This window comes from Abramis brama (genome assembly GCF_963993115.1).
Source record: "Abramis brama genome assembly, chromosome: 13".
Lineage (NCBI taxonomy): Eukaryota > Metazoa > Chordata > Actinopteri > Cypriniformes > Leuciscidae > Abramis > Abramis brama.
This window is the reverse complement of record NC_139975.1, coordinates 11824890-11847814: the sequence shown is the minus strand read 5'-3', so window position 1 is coordinate 11847814 and position 22925 is coordinate 11824890. Positions and strand designations below refer to the sequence as shown.

Below are 22925 nucleotides of genomic sequence, written 5' to 3'. Positions count from 1 at the left end.
GGCTAACATTGCTAACCAGTCAGGCTGGTTATGGTTAGCGGTTGGGTTTGATGTATGAAGTTTGATGCTTCAAGATCAGGACACTGACACAAGAACGTTCTTGAAGAAATCCATGTGTATAGGAAAGTATCTTGTTTTGGGGATTCTTCAATAGAGAAAGGATAAAATGTTATATATATATATATATATATATATATATATACAGTATATAGGCTATACAGTAGTTTTAAAGGAAGCATTATAAAATTAGTTTTTTTTGTTTTTTATTTTTAAATGATGTTTGTCTTTCATTGTTTGATAATGGTGAAAAATGTATGTTTAGGTTTTTTTTATTATTATCTATGATAAATGCCTCAGTAGTGTTAAAATCAGGGAAATTCTACTTTGCACTTTTTCTAAGAGCTTAAAAAAAATGTTATATAACTCTGTTTTCAACACTGCTGTCATCGCCATCACACCAAGCGTGATTAAGTCAAGGATCACCATGAGTCACAGAGATGATTGACCCAACCACCTCATCATTTTTAAGAACAATGCAGATTAATATAAGTCCATGTTTTTTACAGAAACTTATTTTGCCTTAAATCCCATTCAATAGAGCATTTGATGTGATTTATACATATGGTTTAACAAACAAAATAAACGAGCTTCAGAGCTTAACAGTCAAATTCAAAACCTGTGGCTCAGGATTTTTAAGAGGATTATTGAATTGTATGACTGATAAGTTGTAGGCCTAAATATGGTTTAATACTTGTATAATTGAAAAGGTGCTCTCAGGCAATTCAAAATGTGAGGGTTCAATCTTTCACTACAAGTCCTACACCAGCAGGGGGCAGAGTCTGATCTTACTGATCAATCAATTGCTACAATCTAGGTCAGGGCTGGGTTGGGTTTCTTAAAAGCATTGGGAGCCAAGTTGATCGAGACTATTGGTGCTAATGGGAAACGCGCCGCGCCCAGATTGTTTCCTCATTCCTCAAGTTGCACTCAGTATTTTTCCTCATATTTTGTTTTACACATAAATGAATGCATAATATTTTTGAAAAATATATTTGTAATCAGCATGTGCATTCATATATGTAGAAAAATCCAGTCATTAGCCTAATAAAAGCTGCCTGATTTCAAATGACGCTGGGCTGACTCAAGGAAGTCGAGGAAGCCATCATACTGAGATCACATGACCAGGTGAAAACTACATACTACATTAAAAACAATGGTAAACTGTCATGGAACAGTGAACGAGAGACGGGGATTCAAATGCAGAGGAGATTTATTAGACACTAACAGACAAAGTACAAAACTCAAGACACAGATAGCCAGCGGGAAGGAAACACCAGGAACAGGTAACTCGGACAAACGAACCAGCACAAGACTACAAACACAAGGAGGCTAAATAGGGGAACAAACAAAGGAGGGTAACGAGAAAGACAGGTGGGACAAATTAAACAATAATCAAATAACAAGATGGGAGGGGCTAGACAATAGACACGAGCACATGGCCCAAAATAACAAAACACCCATGTGCAGCACAAGACAGGACAGGCATGTGACATAAACTGAAAATGGTTGCTGAATTTGAACTGTTTTATAAACTGTTTACTAAATCGACCTAAATACATTAATTTATAATGTTTTTATAATAATCTCTTTTATAATGTTAAATCAGGTAGAATTTATAAATCCTCTCCCGTGGCCTCATGGGATAGTATAGTAGTGTCCATCGCATGTACACTTCACAATCTCCCCGGAAGAAGTAGGTCATCCGGGTACTTTTTGCGTCCTGTGAATTCTGACTTTTGTCACACACAGTTTTTCGGCTACTTTATAGTAGGGAAGAATGCGATTTCAGATGCAGCCAGTGACACTCGATAGTTAAAAAAAAATATAAAAAAATACAAACCATTATTTAATTCTTTTTCAGCATAAACATACTGAACATCACTAGACAGTTAATGAACATAATCTAGCTAACATTTATTATGTATTCTACGGCTAAAAAATGTTGCATGTATAGCCTACGTAACAAGCAACGTATTTATCATATAATAACAAATAATGTCAAAAACATATCAGTTCTGCTGTTGTTTATAAATACCAGTGGACTAGTGAAGTACTGTACGAGGACGTTGTCATGTCGCCAAATAGAGTCATCAATTGTCCCAATGTTTAGTGAGCCAGGGTCCTTAATATCCTTAAGGTATAGGCTACCAGTGCCCAAATTTGTGTACACGATATGGTTCACGACCTAGGAAGCTATATGGAGCTGGTTGAGACGCACCCCAAGACTACAGCTGTATACTGACCAGCACAACATAAGCAATTTAATGAATGTACCTTCATTAATTAAAATTAATTTATTTGCTATATTTTATTTAGACAGTCTCTTCTAGACAACATAAAATACCTTACGCCACAACGTGCATTCTTATGAGCAAAATAAACATGCACTGTGTTTTTAATTCTAATTAGATTCCAAAATCAATATCTGTTAGGCATGCTGTCTTTTTTCACCCAGGCTTTAATGTCTCAGAATCCTCAGCTATTGTTAGAAGATCCATCAATTCCAAGGGGCCTTTCTTTGAATCGGCTGATAGGTTGCTTGCCAGCGCTGTCTGGACAGATGGTGACACCCGACTGTTGACTGACAGGCATTGCTCTTGGTACTTTCATGAGTCCTATTCTTGTCCAGTCCATCTCAAACTCATATATTGATGCCATCCATTTAAAAGTATCATTTCTTTCTCAACTCAGACATTCTCCCCCCAAAAAATCAACATGCTATTCATAAATACATACATGAGCATTCCTTTGAATATTGAATGGTCCATGCAGTGAGAAATTGTCAATAAGTGTAGATGACACTCATAGCCTGCAGTGAGTGCAGATCTTGTGTGGCCTGACAGGAGAGTGTTCGGATGGCTCATGGGCTCATTTATCACAGAGATGGCCTCTGACCACTGCTTTGAGCACAGATGATTCCAGGCCCGGTTACGGGAGAATAAGATGTCACTGCGCGGCTTGAACTTTAGTGCATGCAGGACATATGAATGAGTCATGATGATTTAATGGGTTGAACTGCTTTTGTGGGTAGTGTTTTTTCCCCTTCATTTAATTGAATAACAAGTGCATTAACCATATAACATAAACAGTTAAAAAAAAGAAAAAAAGAAAACAAATTTGCTGGGGGAATATTACGGAAAGACATGAAAGGAGATGCATGCCTGTACAATCTAAATTACTGTTTTTTAATGGCAAGATTGATTCAGTGTGTGTGTGTGTGTGTGTTTTCTTGCATTTTTATTTTTTAAAACATGCTTTCTTTCCTGAGAATTGCCATTTATGGATATGGCATTTAGCCATCTAAAAATAGATAAAAAGATCAAATAAAAAAAAGATAGATAGATATGAATAGAAAAATAATATAATTTGAGTTTCTATTTATTAAACCAATCTCCATTGTATTAACACAAATTTTTCATTTCAATGAACTAAAAAGTTTAAGGCAACCAGGTAACTTACTTTTTTAAGTTAAACCAACAATAGTTTTTTACGTCAATTCTGACAATACAATAAAATGACAGTTCTGTCATCCTTTCCTCAAACAAAGGAAAGCACAATAAAAGTACAATAAAATCATTGGTAACACTTTATTTTACAGTGTTACATAATGTTACATGTACTTACCATATAGTAATAAGAGTTAATTATTCATAATTATATTAACCCTTAAGCAAAACCTAATCCTACCCTTAGTTAATTATTATTACTCAGTACTTAAATATATAATTACACTGTAACAATGACACCTTAAAATAAAGTGTAACCAAATCATTCATATGACTTGTAGGCTACTCTGTCTTCTGAAGTCATACATAAAATTAATGAGAGAAATTTAAGGGGAAGTAAATGGCATGTTGAGGTGAAATGTTCATTTAAAAAGGGAACAATAAAAAACATTTTCTTCTGATCATTTTTGAGAGGATGAGTCATTATTTAGACTGATATGTGCTCAAAGATAAAACCACAGCAAACATAATCAAAGAGGCAGGCATCTTGTCACTGTTGCTAGGCAACCTCAGGAGCAATAGACCAAAATCTGTGCAGGCGGGTGGATGTTTGAGAGAAAGCCCAAAAACCTTTTGAAAAAGGGACAATTATTTGTTCATTTTATCTTTTATTATTTGTGGGTTGAAATTTCATATATCTTGTATTATCAATACAAAATAATGTCTGCAATAAAATAAAATATATTGAGATAACACTCAATGGATGCCTTATTCAGATATTTAGGCAGTGACAGAAAATATGTTTTAAAATGTTTTAACCATTTGAGTTGTGTTCTTTATTTATTCATTTTATTTTATTCATTTAACCATAACAACGGCAATATTATCAAAACCAGTAGGCCTGAGGAACAGGAAGAAACAGGAATGGAGAATTGTGCACATCAACATGTGGCTTGTTGAGAGCAAACCCTCAGCATATCAGCAGCAAACCCATAATGTTTTCCGGCTGAAGGGTAATATGGGAGGCAATTGCAGAGTCGTGATTGCTTCAGGGCCTAAAATAAAGAAATAGTGGGCTGTCATTGTCTCTGCAATCCCCCTTCGAAACAATGAGAGTAACTGCAGCAGGGAATCTCCTGAAGACCTTTCCACACTGAGATCATATTAGGGGACAGTATTTTGGTCCAGTTTTTATTTAGCATGGTACAAATCATATTCTGTATATATCGAGACATGCTTTTACTTGGTATTTAGGAAATATTATTTATGTATGACATTTATGGTTTTCAGAGTGAGAACGACCAGATTGCATGCGTTATTTCGACTCGACCCCCCTCTGCGCTCTTAGTTGGCACGGTCCAATTTGTGAGGCGGCAGAGCTCGCTCACATTCAGTGTTTCAAGCGCTTATCGATTCTTGCTCGTGCTGGAGAGATTTCGCGTTCAGCTCCGCGCGCTGATGCTGGAGCGTGTTATCGAGTGCGGAACTGCCGCTGTTCATCAACAACAACATGAATTATAACCCTAAATAAATGGTTACCGGCCACGGGAGTGGGGGAAAGCTACTTTGTTTACTGTCACCGGCGCTTAAAATCCTTAGACGGTTGAAGAGAGAAACGCAACGCGGAGTTTTAAGCGTTTAGTTGACAGGTGGACCGATGCCGCCCGTTCAGAGAACTATGTCGGATCTCCGTTCCCGTGTTGAAGGTAAAACACGTTTTTATTATTGCGGATCTGTGTCAATCTGTATCTGTCATCTTGAGTTTCTTGACATGTGTACAATCTTTCTCGTGCTCGACAACTGTTGCGAGAGCACTGACTGAAGATTGCATTGGGATTCATTGCGTGATTCTAGGCTACAAATAAGTTCTTTCACATTTGCTTTCAAAGGCAGTGGCGGCATTTTGTGAATGTGAGATGCATAAATGGTCGCTTGGGACATTTACCCATATGGTTTATTTAATATTAGGACTGTGATCAGCTTTTATTATTTATTCACAAACGTTTTTGTTGACATGAATAGGGTGAAGACAGTAATGGGTAATGTGCAGGCAGTTCAGGAGTGTGTGTGTGTAATTATAAAGTTATTATATTATTATTTGTGTTTTAGTTTGTCATAAAAAGTGGGCCGGTACTCGTTTGTAACTTAACGGCGTGTCATGTCAGCTTAGTTGTGTGTTGCTGTTTTCATACTAAGTTATCTGTGTGTTACCATTTTCTTCCTGGTCCTGCTTAATTCTCCAATGATGATGATGCTCTCCTAGTCCACATGTTCACAACATCAACCCCTGGTTTCACAGACAAGGCCTAAGCCTAATCCCAGACTAAAATGCATGTTTGAGCTGTTTTAACTGAAAGCAATTTACAGTGACACATCTTAAAATGTCAGTACCATTGTTTTGTGTCAAGATGCACACCAGTAATATTTTTTTGTCTAGCCACGTTTATAAAAGTTACCTAAATGCGCTAATTGAACGAAGGCCTAATCCTGGCTTAATCTAAGCCCTGTCTGTGAAACCGGCCCAAATGTCAATATCACATGTCTTTAAATAGCAAAATAGCAAAATTATACCTGCAGGTGGTGGGGATTTTGGCTTTTAGTTCCTGAGTTTTGAAACCTTAAAGGTCCCATTGCATGAAAATTTCATTTTATGAGTTTTTTTAACTTTAATATGAGTTTCCCTAGCCTGCCTATGGTCCCCCAGTGGCTAGACGTTTTGATGGGTGTAAACCAAGCCCTGGGTATTTTTGAGAAAATGAAAGCTCAGACGGGCGAATCTAAAAATCTTCCCTTTATGGCTGTCAATCACACAGCGCGAGTCTGGACACTTGCCAAAACTCGTTATGAAATCAATGACGCTGTTACACTGCACAACGAAGCTCTTACTGTACTTGCCTCATGTTTGCATTGGTGAAATCATTAGTGAGAGTGCAGAAAAAGATAAGATCTTCATTTACGCGATCAACAGGCTGTCATCTGCTCAGTGCTCATCACTGCAACCTTTTATGTGATGGGAATAGATCTAAATACTTAAAAAACTTCTCACGATTCGTTTATCTCGATAGCTGTAATAGTAAAAACGTATAATAGCTGTAATAGTAAAAGTTTTCGAGAGAGTTCCACATGTATTTCATATGAAAGCATGTCAGCCAATCACAGCAGTGGGCGTTTACACTGAAGTCTCACAGCAGACACGCCCCTTCAAACAGAGCGTTCAAATCAGAGGCTAAAATCAGGCTAGGAAATATGCCTTTTATTTCTTAATTATAACAACTTTTGATCTATAAAAACATACTAACATTATAAGGGCACCCCAGGAAACATTCTAAAATAATAAAATAATCCATGCAATGGGACCTTTAAAGGAAACATCACAGTGATTCGATTCTTTTGAATTTCATGTGATCTTTTCTGCAGGTTACGTTATGCCAATTGGTGGAGTCGAGTGATGCTTTTGTATCTTATGAGTAAATTATTCACTTAACCGATTCGTTCACGTGCAACCTTTATAATAATTTGAGTAAAATGGTACAACCATTCTAATCTAACTATATAAAAAGACAACTACAGTAAAATAGGCAATGCATTGTATTTATTGTTAATTCACGAATGTGACGTTTAGTGCCGCTCGGAATCTCATTCAGTTAAAAAACACTTGTTTATTGATGAGGAGTGTTTATTCAATAGGTCTACTGTCTAACCAATGAAATGCTCCGTAACAGCTCGCGCTCGAATCCTATTGGCTCGTGTTTTAGTCAGTCTTGCAAGGCAGGACAGCAGTCTCGCACTTCGAAAGGGAAAGACTGAAGTGAACGGAATATGAATCAGCATCAGCAAGTTGCTTGCCCCGATGTGCTTCACCTGCAGTATTTGGGTATGGCGGAGACTTTCTCTCATGTATTTGTTTAATTTGTTTTTGAAGAATAGAGATTTGAATAGGTGTGTAAGGGCGATGTTCTTTGTCTGATGTTTATTGATCAGACTTGTCTCTATCTCTCGTGCTTGTTTGTCTGCATCCTGGATAAAATGTCATGCTTCCAGTGACCTCCCTTGTCAACAACCAGACTGCTCGCATGTATCGGAGTTTGATTTGCTGTCAAAAGGCTGACCAGAAATAATGTTTACTGATTGGAATGTCGCCGCATTTGAACAATTTCACTTCCTTGTGCCACTGACTTTCTGATACTTGGGGAAAATTAGGTTGGGAGAGAGTATACATTTCTGCAATGCATCCTGTTATGCTGGATTTGTCATAGACGTATGCAATCACTACAGATGGAATAGTGGCCATACACTTTACTTTAATAATTTAAGAGGCTCCGGCTATGGCTGATTGGACTCTTTTCACAAGTGCTGGTGAAAATGCAATCTGTAAGACAGTAACCAGCTCTCATCATTTTTCAGTTTAAAAAGCAGCTGGCTGGTTTTAACCTTGGTTTTAGAGAACGTCATGCCTCCTGCTGCCACATTTACCGTGTTTGAAAAGTATCCTGTTCGTCAGTGCAAGCATTTCCCAGCACTGAGCGATCAATAAGCCTGCATGTCTGATCAGGCCTATGACCTACACAGTACCAGTTTGAATGAAAGCAAGAGACCCGTTTTGAAATGTATTTCTTATTGCTGCTTGCTCTGGTTTCACTTTCCTCACAGACCTTGCTGTGCGGCACAATGTGTGCATGTTGTCGTTGTCTTTTTGTAATCACTGCAGTGCATCAGGCTGGCTCGTGGCAGGGCAGGGTGGGACCTTGGCAGAACATCGGACCAATCCGCTCATACCCTGTTTCACCCTCCCTCCTACTCCATCTTCACCACCTCCTCCTCAGCCTCCATGTGTCTCTTTGCTTTGGGAATGTCAGAGCTCTTGCCAGACCTGGCTGGGACGTTTGCCAAAGCAGCCTTATCTGCGTTGTGGTCGGTAAGCGGAGGTGGCACGATTCTTGGATTATAGGCAAAGATCACAGAGAGAAGCCCACACCGATGGGAGTGGGCAGACCTGCTGGGGACCTCCAGAAAAAGTCTGACTTTTTTTATTTTTATAGTCTGATCAAACTCCTTTCCAAAGAACTTATTTTATGGTCCAGCCCACCCAGTATCTGCAATGCAGCTGCAACTTTTTTTCCTCTAGTTAGACAAGACAGGCTTTTTAAAGGTGAAGTTACGGTAATTATTACCGCTATCAAAAACGTTCCCAGAACAATCCCCTCATCTTCCATTGATTGAACAAACAGATAGCCCGCCCCTACCTTACTTAGGCTATGTCATGCTGTTCTGACAAGGGATACATGTATATTCCTTGTCCAATACTCGTAAGGTGATAAACGGACAGTTTTAAAACGTTGCATTATTTTGTCTGAATAAATGTAAAATCAATAGTTTTAAATGCTACAACTGGATTTAGGCCTCACAACATTAACATATACAGTGTGAAACATGGATATTCATGGATATTGCTACATTTAACATTGATATTATTGGTTTCAACATGAATTCCTGTTTTCTTGCAACAGTAATGCTGAGCTGTGTTAAATCTGTTGTCATGACTCATGTCTCAACTCCTGATTGTATCTCTATCTGTATCTCACAGTAATGTTATTTAACAACTGACATACTCATTCACACACACTCAACCTGTTTGAATTATTAAAGCACCTGGGATTTAGGGCTGGAATGACGCGCCAACATAATCGATTACGTTAGTTCGTCGATTTGCTTGATATACGTCGATTCGTCGCTTTGTTTATGTTCCCCAATGATGGCGGCTCGAAAATATCGAGCCCAATCTAAAGTGTGGACATTTTTTTAAACGAGATACGATTCTGCTCTGCGCACTCTGTAAAACTGAAATGGCAAAATATAGCAGCACAACTTTTATGCAGGAGCATCTGAAAAGAAGAAAACATCCCGGGGCTCTCTTACCTCAAAACGACAAGACGGCAGCGTAAGTATTTAGACTATTACAGTAAAATTTTACACAGCACTAGAATACGTTTTTCAGTCCCATATTTTGTGCTTAATACGGCTGCGTTCATTTAGTGTTCTGCTTTTTACGAGCTCCTGTGGTTGTGAGGCACGCGGCTCAAACGTATTCTCTGCAACCAGTTACAAAGCATTTAACACTGTTGTTGGTTATTTAAAATATCTAATGGATCATGTCAATCGTGGTAAAACGTCACGATTTTATGGACATGTTTGATACTGTCGCTGTGGTTACTGCTATAGTTAGAATGCGGTTGTGTCTTCAGCTGTTTGATCATACAGTGAATGAACATATTCAAGCAGCTGCTGTACTTTAATCTACTGACTGATTCATACTTGTAAGCAGTGGCTGCTGTAAATCCCAAAAAATGACTCTGAACGCAGCCATAGTAAACAACTTTCCTAATTAGGCCTACACTGCATAAACCTTTTATGATAAATGATATTATTGGGTAAAGTTCATACATCTATTAGTTACGGTTATTATATATTGGTAAATTGTTGGTTCGTATTAATCTGTAAATTAACTGAAGGATTAATAAACTATTCAGAAAAAAATCAATAGAATAACTGGGAGGAAAATAAATGATAGATTATTCAATTAATCGGAAAAAATAATCGATAGATTAATCGATTTAAAAATAATCGTTTGTTCCAGCCCTAATGGGATTGTTCAGATCATTATTGGCCTCTTTAGGCTGTGTTCATCATTTGTGCAGATAATGGGTGTAGAGTTGGTGTCAGAGTCAGACAGACATCTTCTGTGCCCAGCAGACTGAGGGTGTTTCACAATGCGTCTAGTTTGCTATTTTTACCCTGACACATTTGAAGATGGATGTGTCAGATCTGTCAGTACCTCTAGTGATCCCTCATTCAAGAGGCCTGAAATAGCCACGGCGTATTGACAATTTACACTCACAGTAATGAAAGCAGTGTATGTAACCATATTTGAAATAGCCACATACTGTGATGATGACTTTATTGGTTTGTCATCTCAAATGTAATGGCTTAATGGCCATGCAAATCATTATGGAGGATGCAGTGTTAAGTTTTTGTTAGCCACAGATGTGTTGGTGCTGTGTGATAAACTGTGACGTTATGGAGAAGTTGAAGCAGGGTTCCCACGGGTCCTTGAAATCCTTGAAAGTTTGTGAATCTGAAAAAATGTTTTCAAGGCCCTGGAAAGTTTTTGAAAATAAACATACATAGAGACAGGTGCTTGAAAGTGCTTGAATTTATTTTGTGCAAGAAGTTTTCTGGAAATAATTCCAAATTCACTCCAGTCCCCTGTGTTATTTCGCCAACACTTCATGGCCTTTGCATACTAGCTTGCTTGATTTACACTAGTTAAGCGCATTTACGCGTTACGTTAGGGTTTTTCCTGCATAGAGAATTATGAGGCGGCCGCCTCCGTCAAATTTTGTGCCGCCTCCGTCTCTCGACAATAAAAAATAACTAGGGAATCACCGAAAACATGAGGATGATTCTGTTTTATTTCATTTAAAGTAAGTGGTGATTGATAGCCTATAGTTGATAATAATATAAGCCTACCTAATGTACTGACGGTAACAATGTAGCGCTGTTGAGGCTCGCGCAGTTTTTTATAACATATTATAGTTAAGAAACAATATATAGCCTCGAGGCTACACGCGACCAGAGAGCTGTTTGCCTGAATGCCATCAAGATTGAAACCGAGACTGATTTCATAACAGTTCAATAAACAAATAGTTAAAATTAAGTCACTTACATTTTAGACGCAATGACTGTTTTTGACTGTTTTTGTTTCAGCAGCGAAAATAGTTCCAAACAAAGATCACCGCAGAACCATCGCGCATCTCACAGCAACACTTGTTGCATTACTGAATGATTCAGCATTTTGAAAGAATCGGTTGAGTCAAAGATTCAATTACCCATTCATAAACTGCCTCATTCTGAATAAATCAGCCTTTTGAACGAATCGTTTGAATGAATGACTCGATGACTCGCTCATTAAGACTGTCGCCTGCCGCCTCCTGCTGGCGGTTTAGTTTCATAAAGTATCATTCTTTCCAACATTCCTTATTTGTATATTCAAAAATATTTAAAATAATCTAATTTAATACAGTTATAATTTTTCAATGTAAATTATTTAATTTGATTGGTAACAGCCTAGTGTCTTATTATTTTAATTGAATATATTGATCAAATTTAAGAATTTGAAATGAAAGATGGATCATACATTTAATAAAATTAGGGGGAAAAATGCCCTTTATAAAAGGTACAAAAAAGTAGTGTATTCAAACAGTGATGTAATGAAAGATTGAAACAACAATGAAATTAAACAATTTAAGTTTGAAGGGAGTAAAGCCTCTGTTTAGGCTATTAAGGAATTATGTAATTTTGCCAAAAGAAGAACTTTTATTTTAAATAAATGTTAATTTTAAATCAGCCTACTTCAGTGTGATATGTTACCATACTATCATGCTTAACACTGAGAATTTGAATAATTGTAATGTGATGATCAGATGCAGATATCTAAATCAAAGAATATAGGCGGTTTGCGGGTGGATTATCTATTTTTAACAGTGGATTTGGGTGACTCAAAGTGCACCAGATTAATGAATTTATCTTTAAAATGTACAAAATTTTCTTACGGGGGGGCTTGCCCCCGTACCCCCCTAGAGGTATCAAGCTATACCCACAAAAACTATGTGGGAAACACAATAAGCTATATGATGATCTGCAAAAAATACAATTTTTATTATCTTATTATTAAAATACATTAATAGGATTTTACCACATCCGCCTCATTTTGAGCCAGGAAAAACCCTGAGTTATGTTAAGTGTTTCCCGCATGAGGTACTCACGTGCGCATGAAACTACGATGGTACCTCATCGTTTGTTGTTGGACACAACAAATGTGTCCCCACATTAAGTCCTTGAATTTGAGGGTATTGGAACTGGAAAGTCCTTGAAAGGTCCTTGAATTTGAAGTCAACCAAGGTGTGGGAACCCTGTTGAAGTCACAATTAAACCTATGCTCTAGAGTCTTAACCATTTCTGCTTTTGCAAAGTGCTTTTGCCATTAGCTTTAATTAGAAAATCTTGCTTTTCTTTTCTCAGCAGTTAAAATGTTTGCAACTTTGAGATGTTCAAGCCATGTGCAGTTAGTCTTTCTAAATAATATAGACATTGACTAACTTGCAGAAACATGCATTCAGTACTTGAAGGGATAGTGCACCCATGGTAGGGTAGTGTATGTAAACGGTAGTATATATTCTCTATACGATGAAAGTGTTTGTTTCTGTTTTGGACCCCATTGACTTTCACTGTAGGCAAAAAAAAATATTTTTGAAGTTTATTTATTTGCCATTTTCCTGTGCTGATTTTGTGGGAAATTCTGTGAAATGGATTTAAATATGCTCAACCCATTTATTGGCAGCTGAAAGCATAAATTAATAGAAGAAATATGTCTTAAACATGCAAATCTGCAGAGCTTTCAGCATATAGCCTAGTTCTGCAGGCACCGATTTGTTTGCCTGATTATGCTGCGTTAAGATTAAATGTGTGGTTTAAAATATTTGTAATTGCAAATTTATTATTAGTAGTGATCATTATTTGGCTACATTTTTGGTGTTCAAAAGCAAGTAATATTGGATGAGAATTGAAGAGTCAGTTGGGATTGTGTGTGTGCGCACAGAATCCTGTCTATTGTTGTTTTTTTATTTATTTTTTTATGAATGGATTGTACACATGTTGCATGAAAATATGCTTCATCATTCATGAATCTCTTCCTCTCTCTTTACTGATCACCATGTTAATCCTTCATTTTCCCGCCCCTCCTCCCTTCCCTCAGACAGTCCTAGTTAGTTTCAGCTCAGCCTCAAGGGAACAGAGTGAGCGGGGAGAGGGATTCTGGGTCTTAATCATTATTCAGTCGCCTTGCTCTTGCTGGTCTAGGATGGATATGGAAGTTGATTCTTCATTTCCACTTGATCCTAGTTAATTCAGCTGTGGATGCTCATAATCAGCGGTTACTATCTGATGTAGTCATATTTTCTGCTCTCTGTTCATAGAGCAGTTCAATTCTCTCAAGATGAGAATGTGGCTTCATGAATGCATATTATATAGCGTGTGCTATTAAATATTAATCCAGGCTAGATGAATGATGCAGATGGTGGGAGATGCCTTATTTGAAACGGTCATATGGATTTATTTATGTTATTCATGTTGGAAGCATGCATGCATTCATACTCATGGCATTTTAACCTATTCATCCGCACATATTGAGCAGAATACATCAAGACAGATTTGGTACTAAAGCACATGGCTGGACCAAATGTCCTCATTACACCATCCCTGTTTCTTGGGGAAATAATTACAGTCTCTTTAACTAATTAAGCAGCCTTAGCATCTTGGTGTCCTCTACTCCGATTAACTTTAAGCCAGGTCACTTTTCCTTCGGGATTACCTGGCATTTACTGTGTGCTTTAGCCCCCTTCTGCTAACCAAATGGCCGATGGAGCTGTAGAGTCAGTTTATTATGTTTCTGGTGAAATGTACTTGAGCAACAGTTTCAATACTTCAGTATTATTATTTATTTATTTATTTTTGCCTTGTATCATCAGCTATTTATCATCATAGATTAATCACACATTTTTTTCTGTGATTAATCGCAATTAAAAACACTAACGTTATTATACGTTTTTAATATATTTTAAAATGTAAAAATTCCACAGTTAATCTCCAAATTAATGTAGAAACAACATGCAGTATAATTTAAATACTTGTTTAATGGAATCTTTTCCTAATACAGCTACTGATGTATGGATGAAAATGCCCCCCCTATTCTGAAAGATAGAATTAGTGGCTGTTGTCACTTTAATTAAGACCTGCAGCTGCTGACAGAGACGCGTATCTGACACGCTTCTCATTCTCTCATAACTCTTTACTTTCATTTAAGACGTTATTTAACTCATTTAAAATGATGGAACGTGTGTGAACGTATCCATCATTTAAGACTGCTCTTGTGAGGATACTCGATAAAACTGACTTTTTGCGTTAACGTTGACAGCCCTACTTTTAACACAACAGGAGTCCAGTCAAGCCACAAGTTAATCTGTCAAATCTTTATTAACCAACATTAGCGTTTATATTGGAGTATAGTATGGAGCATTTGAGTCGCACGTAGGCGTGGCACACAGCTGACAGGTGGAGAACAGTGATTGGATCTAAAACCCTCTTATATCCATCGTTGTAAGTCACCACACAACCTGATGAAAACCTGCAATACACAGTAGACATGCATTTGTGCAGTGCAGAGTAGCTTCTAGAATATTATAGATTATAGAATGCGTTTGTCACTCCCGTAAATAACTGAACTGTGTGTGAACGTAACCGTATGAAGGACTCTGATACAGGACTGACAACCGTATTCTGCTGCTGTGTGAACGTGACCACAGACTTAATTGTTTCTTCTAATTATTGAAAACTTTGTATAAATAAGCTAGTCATCATGGAGGTCTGGGGTGTCAGATTACAGTAATCATAGACATTGTAGTTCTTTACTGAGAAAAAAAAACCCTTCAAAGCAGGTTTTCTGGGTATATTTTTTATCTAGTAGCCCAATTTCACAGCCTGTTACAAAAGCCTCGGAGACTTCAGTGATAGAAAAGCAGCGATTTCAGCCCATCACCCTTGAGGACTTAATCAATACATGGCGCCTTGCACTGAACTACCAACATCAAGCCATGGATTTGCTGTTTTCTCCTCTCTCTTTGTTTCTCTCTCGTGTTGGTGTTTTAATGTTCAGGATCAGACATGGCCTTGTGTCATTCAATTCAACAGATGCCGCCTCGCCCCCCTGTCAGCTGTCCGGCCTGCCAGGATATGTCTTTTTTTTTATATGCCTTGAGTGATTAGAGCTCCAAACAGGTCATGTATTTTAATGGCATTCTCTGTTGTTTCTGTCATAATGCCACTGCATCCATTTAATATCATTGGTGTTGACAGCCGCGCCTCTGTAATCCTTCAAAAGTCAAACCCACTCTCAACAGACACACACAAACAAAGCTGCGAAATCAGAAGAGAGGCCAGAAACTATATGGAAGACGCATTGTGAATGTACGGTATGACTTATTGTCATTTTAATTGGCTGCTTTCTCTAAATGTAATTTGAGGATGATGTTGGTCAGCACATGTGCCATAGGTCTGCACGAGAAACTTGCACTGTAATGGATCTATGTTTGCCTGTTTTAACTTTAAGTGAGCATTAGTTGATAGCAATGGTAACTTAAATGTAAAAATGGGGGAAACGAGCATACATAATTAAAAATCCAATATCAATTGTCTGATGCTGACAAATAAATAAAAATCATAATATTTGACCATAGCCAATATGGTAGCAATATTGTGCATTCAAGTTTGATGGACTACTTTTTATTTTTTATTTATTTATTTTATTTTTATTTTATTTACCTTTTATATTTTCATCTGTATATCAAATGCAAATGATGTTTTTCAGTAACGTTGTCATGTGGCAAACGTGTGCCAATATCTAAATACAAGAGTTTTGAAATCATTCATGACAGAATTGTCAAAATAAGGCATTGCCGTCAGGAAGTGATGCTATCAACATAATGTCTCTTTTTTCGGAGAGAAATGTCTCTGTGTGCCAAAGGAAGAATGACACACATTTTGTCTCCCTTTTGCTATCTTTCTTTCCCACTGCATTTGGCCAGTCTCTTAACACACACAAATAGTCTTTCAGGCCATATCAGAGAGTGCCAAGTCAAGAATAGGGACTCTGTGCCCCTCTTCCTCCAGCGGGCACCCCTCTGGATTGCGTGACCCCTGTGCCATTGTTCTGGCTGGCTGTCTGTTGGCTGACACAAGCAATAATCCTGAAATCTGGCCTCCCTCCAACCTCATTACAGCTCCTGCCACCATTGATCCTGCCCCCGGAGGCTTCCCCTCTGGTGACACTTCCCTCTCGCGCTCTCTTTTAACTCACTCTCTTTCTTTTCCTCCCCATTGGCTTCCTTTTTCACTTGCTATTACTCTCTTTGTCTCTCACAGTTTGTCATCTCTCTCTCTCTCTTTCTTTCTCCTGTTATTTCTCCTTCCTTTCTTTCAGAGAGAGGTGACTCTGTCGGCACACCTGTTCTCATTCCTTCTTATATTCATGGCATTGGCAACCATAGGCTGCCTGTGACCTCCAAAGCAGACCTGTTGGCTGATGTAGGGATGGATGATATATTGAATAATATACATGATAATATGCAAATATTGTGACTGGATTAAATTGAACTTTTATTTGGACATTCATTTTCCAAAAGTAGATTAATTTCATTATCCTTTCTATGTTGCAACTCATGAGTTTGAGAGTGCCATCATGGTTATCATCAAGTGTTTTCATAGTATCTGGATGAAAAAGCTAAAATGCTGTTTGAATTTGTCAGTTCTGTTTTTATTCTTTGAACAGCTCATTTTTTGTTTAAATGAAGAGCAAGTCGTGCATGTATGATATTTATGTACATCAGGTACATTAATTAAATATTGACAAAATGCTGAAAAATATTGAGATATAATTCTTTCGCAATAAAAAACAACCTCACTTTACCTTATGTCCTTGACATTTGATTAAATAGTAATTAGGGGTGAAACGGTACACGTATTCGTTACGCAAATTTTTGTGTCTTATGTGTACAAGACGAACACAGCTTTGTAGCTTAACCACCACCAATAATTGCACTATACTCCGCGTTTTGTTCGATTAGAAACGGTGTCATTTTTCAAATTATGTCCATTTTATCACAACATTCAAACAATATAGGCGTCTCAGTTTAGCGTGCGGGGTGCGAGTGAACACGATCAACTCTTCCTAATAAACACGAATGAACATCTGAAGTTATGTTGAAAGATACAGTACAACTAACTGAAACATGTTATATCTCGTGCAATGGCTCAATCAGTGTTTCAACAGCGGAAAGACATCAGTAAAACAGCTTGTAAACAATATCCCACGTAGCTTTACATTTACCTCAGGCAAGTCATTCAGTGTCCACAGCTTGTTAGTCAGCTAGAGAAACTCTTTCGCTAAATATATGCTCTATATTAGCCTATATATTCATTCTATTGTACTTAACCTGTTAGTTATGTCTTGATTATTTAATGTATGTTTAAAATATCTGTCATGAAAATGTGCAGTTTACATGTTTGTATACAATTTGTTATTTGAGTGTTGATTTATTATATCTAAAAATATATAGCAACTGAATTTAGGCTAATAGTTTGGGCTCTGTTGTTAACCTTAAATATTTATAGTATTGTGCAAATAAGGGATCCCTATATTGTTTACAGCATTAGCAGAGATACTTTTTTTTTTTTATCCATAGGAAACTTTTAATTATAACCGAATTAATTTAAAGAGAGACACAATTTGTTCAGTAAACCCCCACCCCCTGCTGTACTGAACCGAATCTGGACGTCAAAACCGAGGTATACGTACCGAGCTGTCAGTTTTGTGTACATGTTACACCCCTACTATTAATGGAAAAGAACTAGAAAAAGAATAAAAATATAGGAAAAGAGAATATTAATGTCAAAATGCAGATCTGTTGAGCGGGGAAATGGAAAGCAAGGAAATTCAGTAAAACGATGAGAGTAAGAGGTATCAGGAGGCTGATCTGGAGCTTGTTCTTGTGTCTGGCTGACTGTTTGTTGGCATCTGTTTAGCTGAGGCGTGACTAGCCTGCAGTTAATGAAATTAGTGCAGAGGGAGGCAGCGCGCCGACGAGGGAATACTACGAGAAGATCACATAGAGAAATGTGTGTCAGACACTGAGCCTGAACGTCACTGTCTCTAGAGGAAAAGAGATGTGAAATGGAAGGAGCAGAATACAATGAAAGCCACTCTCTGCACTGTGAAACGCAAGATTACTTTATCAGGAATCTCCTCCTGGAACTGAGTAAGGGTTTCAACAAAATGATTTTGATTCTGCTCCATTATGATTACGGTGCAGTATTAATAATACACAGATACAGACTTTTTTTTTTTTTCAACATGCCAGTGTTATTGTTTTGTATTATACAACTTAAGCAGTACATTGTATTGTGCAAGCAGCTTTACAGCCAACCGAGCTGATGCTCTACCATAATCTCCTCTTGCACTGATTTCTTGCACCATTGAAGTCACCGCATTCTCTTGAGCAAGAGGAGGACTTTCTGGTTGTTCTAATAACTGCTGCACTGAGTTTGGGCTTATTTAGGTTAATTTTAGTGGTGTCTCCATGACATTGTCCTTTACTGCATTCTCCAGTTTGTTTCTCAGTAGGGGTGTGAAATACAGTCACGGCATCAGTCACTGTCTCCTCACTCTGAGCTTACGACCCTCCTTTCTCCCAGCTCCTACTGCAGTCATTAATTATACAAGATTTTGTCCTTAATGTGGTAGTACATTGGATCAAATGGGAAGCCCTCTTAATCTGCAGACTCACTATGTTGTTGGATTTCCAGGCAAAGATGTTGAAGAATCCTCTGTAAATTCACCCTGATCCTTTATTAAAAAACCCTAATGTCCATATTTCTTTTGACAAGAAACCTTGTTGTCCATCAAATTAAAGTTAGTAAAATGAACCCTGAATGGTTAAAATGGCATAACACTTGGAATTCCAACAAGAAATAGTATGTACTTGGCAAAATATGCACATCTTCTGTTTGTATAGAATAGCCAGATGACAACAATGCAGTGTGGTTGACATGACCTTCCAGTTCCAGTGTGATGACTGAACCGGCACGTAATTATAGCTCAAACATCCATTTTGGATTTAATATTTATTTGGTTTTCCAAAAGATTTTTGCTCAAACTTGAATTAAAAAGGCAAAAACTTTTATTTCTAAAAACTAGATGCAACTTATGATTGTGTGTCAGCAATGTTTAAAATGTGTTTCATGGAATTTTGCTTACGGTTTCATTTACTGGTTCATTTGAGTGGATGGATTTTCGCAAACACTTTAGAGAACTGGTTTGTACAAATGGTTTGTTCATTTTAATTACACTACCATTAAAGTGTTTAGTGTCTTTTTTAACATTAATTTATCAAATGTTTTGTTTTTTATTTTAATATATTTTAAAATGATAATGCTGAAACATTTCTTATTTATTTTGCAAACCAATGGGCTGATTAACATTTTTGTAGAAACCATGCAGACTTTTTTCAGGATTCTTTAATGAATAGAAAGTTCAAAAGAACATTTAAAATAGAAATATTTTGCAACAATGTAAATGTATTTACTGATCAATGTAAGATTCTGTATTGCAGAATAGAAGTATTAATTTCTTTAAAAACAAACAAACCACAACAAAAAATAAATAAATACTGACCCCAGAGTTTTGTTCAAAAAGTAGATTTGCTGATTCATTGCTTAGGCACCTTTATGAACACTACTGTGTTGTTCATTTTTGGAGCAAGATTTATAGCTATTTAGGTTTTTTGTAGTTCTTTTTAGTATAAATGTACTTATTTTATTCCTTTAAATATTACAATTTTATGATCCTAATAGTTTTTGTGCCATACATTTTATATAATCTTATAATTGATGATGATAATTTTAATTTAAGGGGATGTTACACCCAATTAGCATCTATGTACTATTTCTTAGTAGTGCTGTAGAAACTTTTTCAAGTCATTGCATTTTAACTACTTTAAGTTAGGAATAGCTTGTCAAGCTACAGCAGCGAAGTAGCTTCCCCAACACTATATAGGCCTAAGTGCTCTTTCAGTATTTTTTATTGCTTTTATGTCCCATGATATGGGTTCATTTGGACACCGTTTACAGGAAAGAAGGGCACTTGCCCTCAGCATGCCGTTGTTGTGCCCTTCGTCTCACCTCCAGTTCCTGCTGTCGTATTTGCTGGGCCAGCTGTCTCTGCTCGTGTTCAGGTTGAGTCTTGACCCCTGGCCTCTCTGCCCGAGCCAAGAGATGACAAAAATTTCCAGCTTATACATTTCCTCTGCGCTGCATTAGTTTTCAGTTTTGTGCCTACGCAAACAAGGGTGGTGATTGAGGTGTAGTTTTACTGAACTGATTGGACCTAATTCTCACCCTTCCAACACCCCGCGGCTTATTTACATCTCACCTCAACAAGAATAGATGGTAAAACAGGGGAAGCCCTTAAGACTCGCATGCAGATTCAGAGGACACCTGTTAAAATGCCTGTGAAATTTATACTAGCCATTTTAATGTTTGCTGCTATTGTCGTCATGGTGTCCATTAGTTGTAGCCTAAATAGCAACGGTGTGTATCATTTGGTCCCGTTTCATTCCCATGGTTGGATTACATTAGCACTGTAGGAGCTAGCATCTGCTGCAGTTTAGCGGCCAGTCATGCCTCATATAACCAGCACTTCTGGAGCACTAGCAGGATTAGCACCGGTATCACGCCAGATGAAGTTCAGGCTCCAGCTGGGCTACCTATATAAGCCTGTGCTATTGGAGAGTTCCTCCTGAGCCTCGGGGAATCCAATAAGCCTCTCATCCTGTACGGTCATTGGGTGGGCTGTTGCGTAACTCACCCGCGATGGCCGGGCATAGATCGTGTGGTGGCTTTTTGATCAAAACATTGAGGGGGGGGGTAAAGAGGACTATTTTTAGTAACCTTCATCTATAGCTGAGAGAGAGCAACAATATAGTGTCACAGGAATTGGGGAATACAAGAAGTGAAATGGTATAATAACATGAAATTTGATATGGTAATTTAGGGGGTACTTTCATATGATGTCTATTAGCTTGTTAGAGACATGATAGAAAATATATTTCAGTCCTGGTCCTGGAATAAGTTGGTGAGAGGATGGAAGAAAGGGTCCCATTACATAACAACTGTGCTATTTCCATGCTCGTAAAGCTTCTCTTGATGCTGTTTTTGCTTGTTGTGGCTTTAATTACCCAGCCACCTTACCAGCCCTTTCCTGTTTTAACATGGAGCTTCCTCTTGGTCATGTTTAGTCCCACTGGGGACTACGTGTGCTTCCGCTAGTGTTGTTTTAGTATTATTTCTATACTATTATAGTATTTATTAAATTTGAATTAGATTTTTAATATTTTCAGTTTTCATTTGTTATGTTTTAGTAATTTTGTTCTGATTTTTTTTTCTAATATTTCTGTTAAGCTTTAATTTATTTTTAGTTTATTTTTAGTAATTTTAGTACTTCAGCCATTTTAAGGATTTCTAAGTTTTTTTAAATTAAATTTTTTCATCTAATTTATGTTATTTCAGCTTTATTTAAATGAATGAAAATGAGCTGTAGTTTCAGTTAACACTGACAACACTGGCTAGTGCTGTCAAGACCTATCTCCGTCTCAACGGATGTCAATCTTTGGCTCTGAAGAACCTTTGGCACACTGAGTTGTGCTGGGATATCAACGTAAGCAGATGCGTTTCCATTTAATCCCTTTTTCCAGTGCATTGTCACTCAATTCTTGGAGCGCACAAACTTGCAGGCAACAAGCCTTTGAAAGCTTCTTAACAAATTTCCGTTTTCAGATTTGGTAATCAAGATGCAGGACAGTCATTTCCTTATTGAACTGTACCACTACGATAACTGGATGATGCGTTTGCGTCATATGATAATTAAAGTTTCCACTAGGTGTGGGTACTTTGGCAGAAATATGTCAGTATTATTTCAGCTTCAGTTAAAAAAACAAACAAAACAGATTGGTCATGAAAAACAATTTTCGTCAACATTTTTACAAAAATGTGTGATTGGTAATAGGGGTGAGTCACGATTTTCGAATATTCGATTAGTTGATTTAATTATGGAATATCCAATAGGTTGGGCGATTTTTGTCTAAAAAAAAATGTTTTCGGTGCTGATGCAGTGGTGAAGCATTCATGTAACCAGAGGGTGACACTGCCAATAACGCACCTAACAGCTGTCACAAAGAACCGGCAAAAGTAATGATTATGAATGTGTCCAATATAGCAAGGAGACATTTTAATTGTTTATTAATAAACATGTGTTTTCTGTGTCAATATCGGCTGCAAAGATGAAGTTGATGATGCTAACTCGCCATCTTCGCAGTAGGTAGTGAACGCGCCTAATCGCCTATAGAGAGAAATGTACATTTCACACGGATTAGCCTACATAAGCAGAGAGTAGTCGGTTTCTTTTTGTTTTTAATTGTTTTGTTTAAAAGTAGACATTTCAAGCTTTCTATATATTTCTCATGTCTGTGAGGTAAGTAGCCTAGGATATACGCTGAGTTTCGGTTCATTTATGAGAGGAGCTCCAGTTCACGTTCAATGCAAGTGATCGCGCCGACCCCTCCACGTCCTGATTATATTGTCTGCTATAATTGCTTCTTATTTATAAAATACAGGCAATTGGTTGATGAAACATTGATTAAAATTAAGATACAATTCAAACAAAACGACATTCACTTTAAAGAAGGGTTTTCTACAAAA

At 37.4% G+C, this 22925-nt stretch overlaps 1 protein-coding gene across 3 annotated transcripts in view; it reads left to right on the top strand.

The window, feature by feature from the left end:
- The first annotated feature begins 4846 nt into the window (after window positions 1-4846).
- Window positions 4847-22925, top strand: part of atp8a1 (ATPase phospholipid transporting 8A1) — a 131655-nt gene continuing 113576 nt past the window's right edge. For 2 of the 3 annotated variants that reach the window (XM_084133611.1, XM_084133610.1), the window contains exon 1: window positions 4902-5212. In XM_084133611.1, coding sequence (XP_083989737.1) covers window positions 5164-5212 — 49 coding nt within the window. In that variant the 5' untranslated portion in view covers window positions 4902-5163. Of the gene's footprint in view, window positions 5213-22925 lie in introns of all 3 variants that reach the window. The other variant, XM_084133612.1, reaches the window with a different exon arrangement.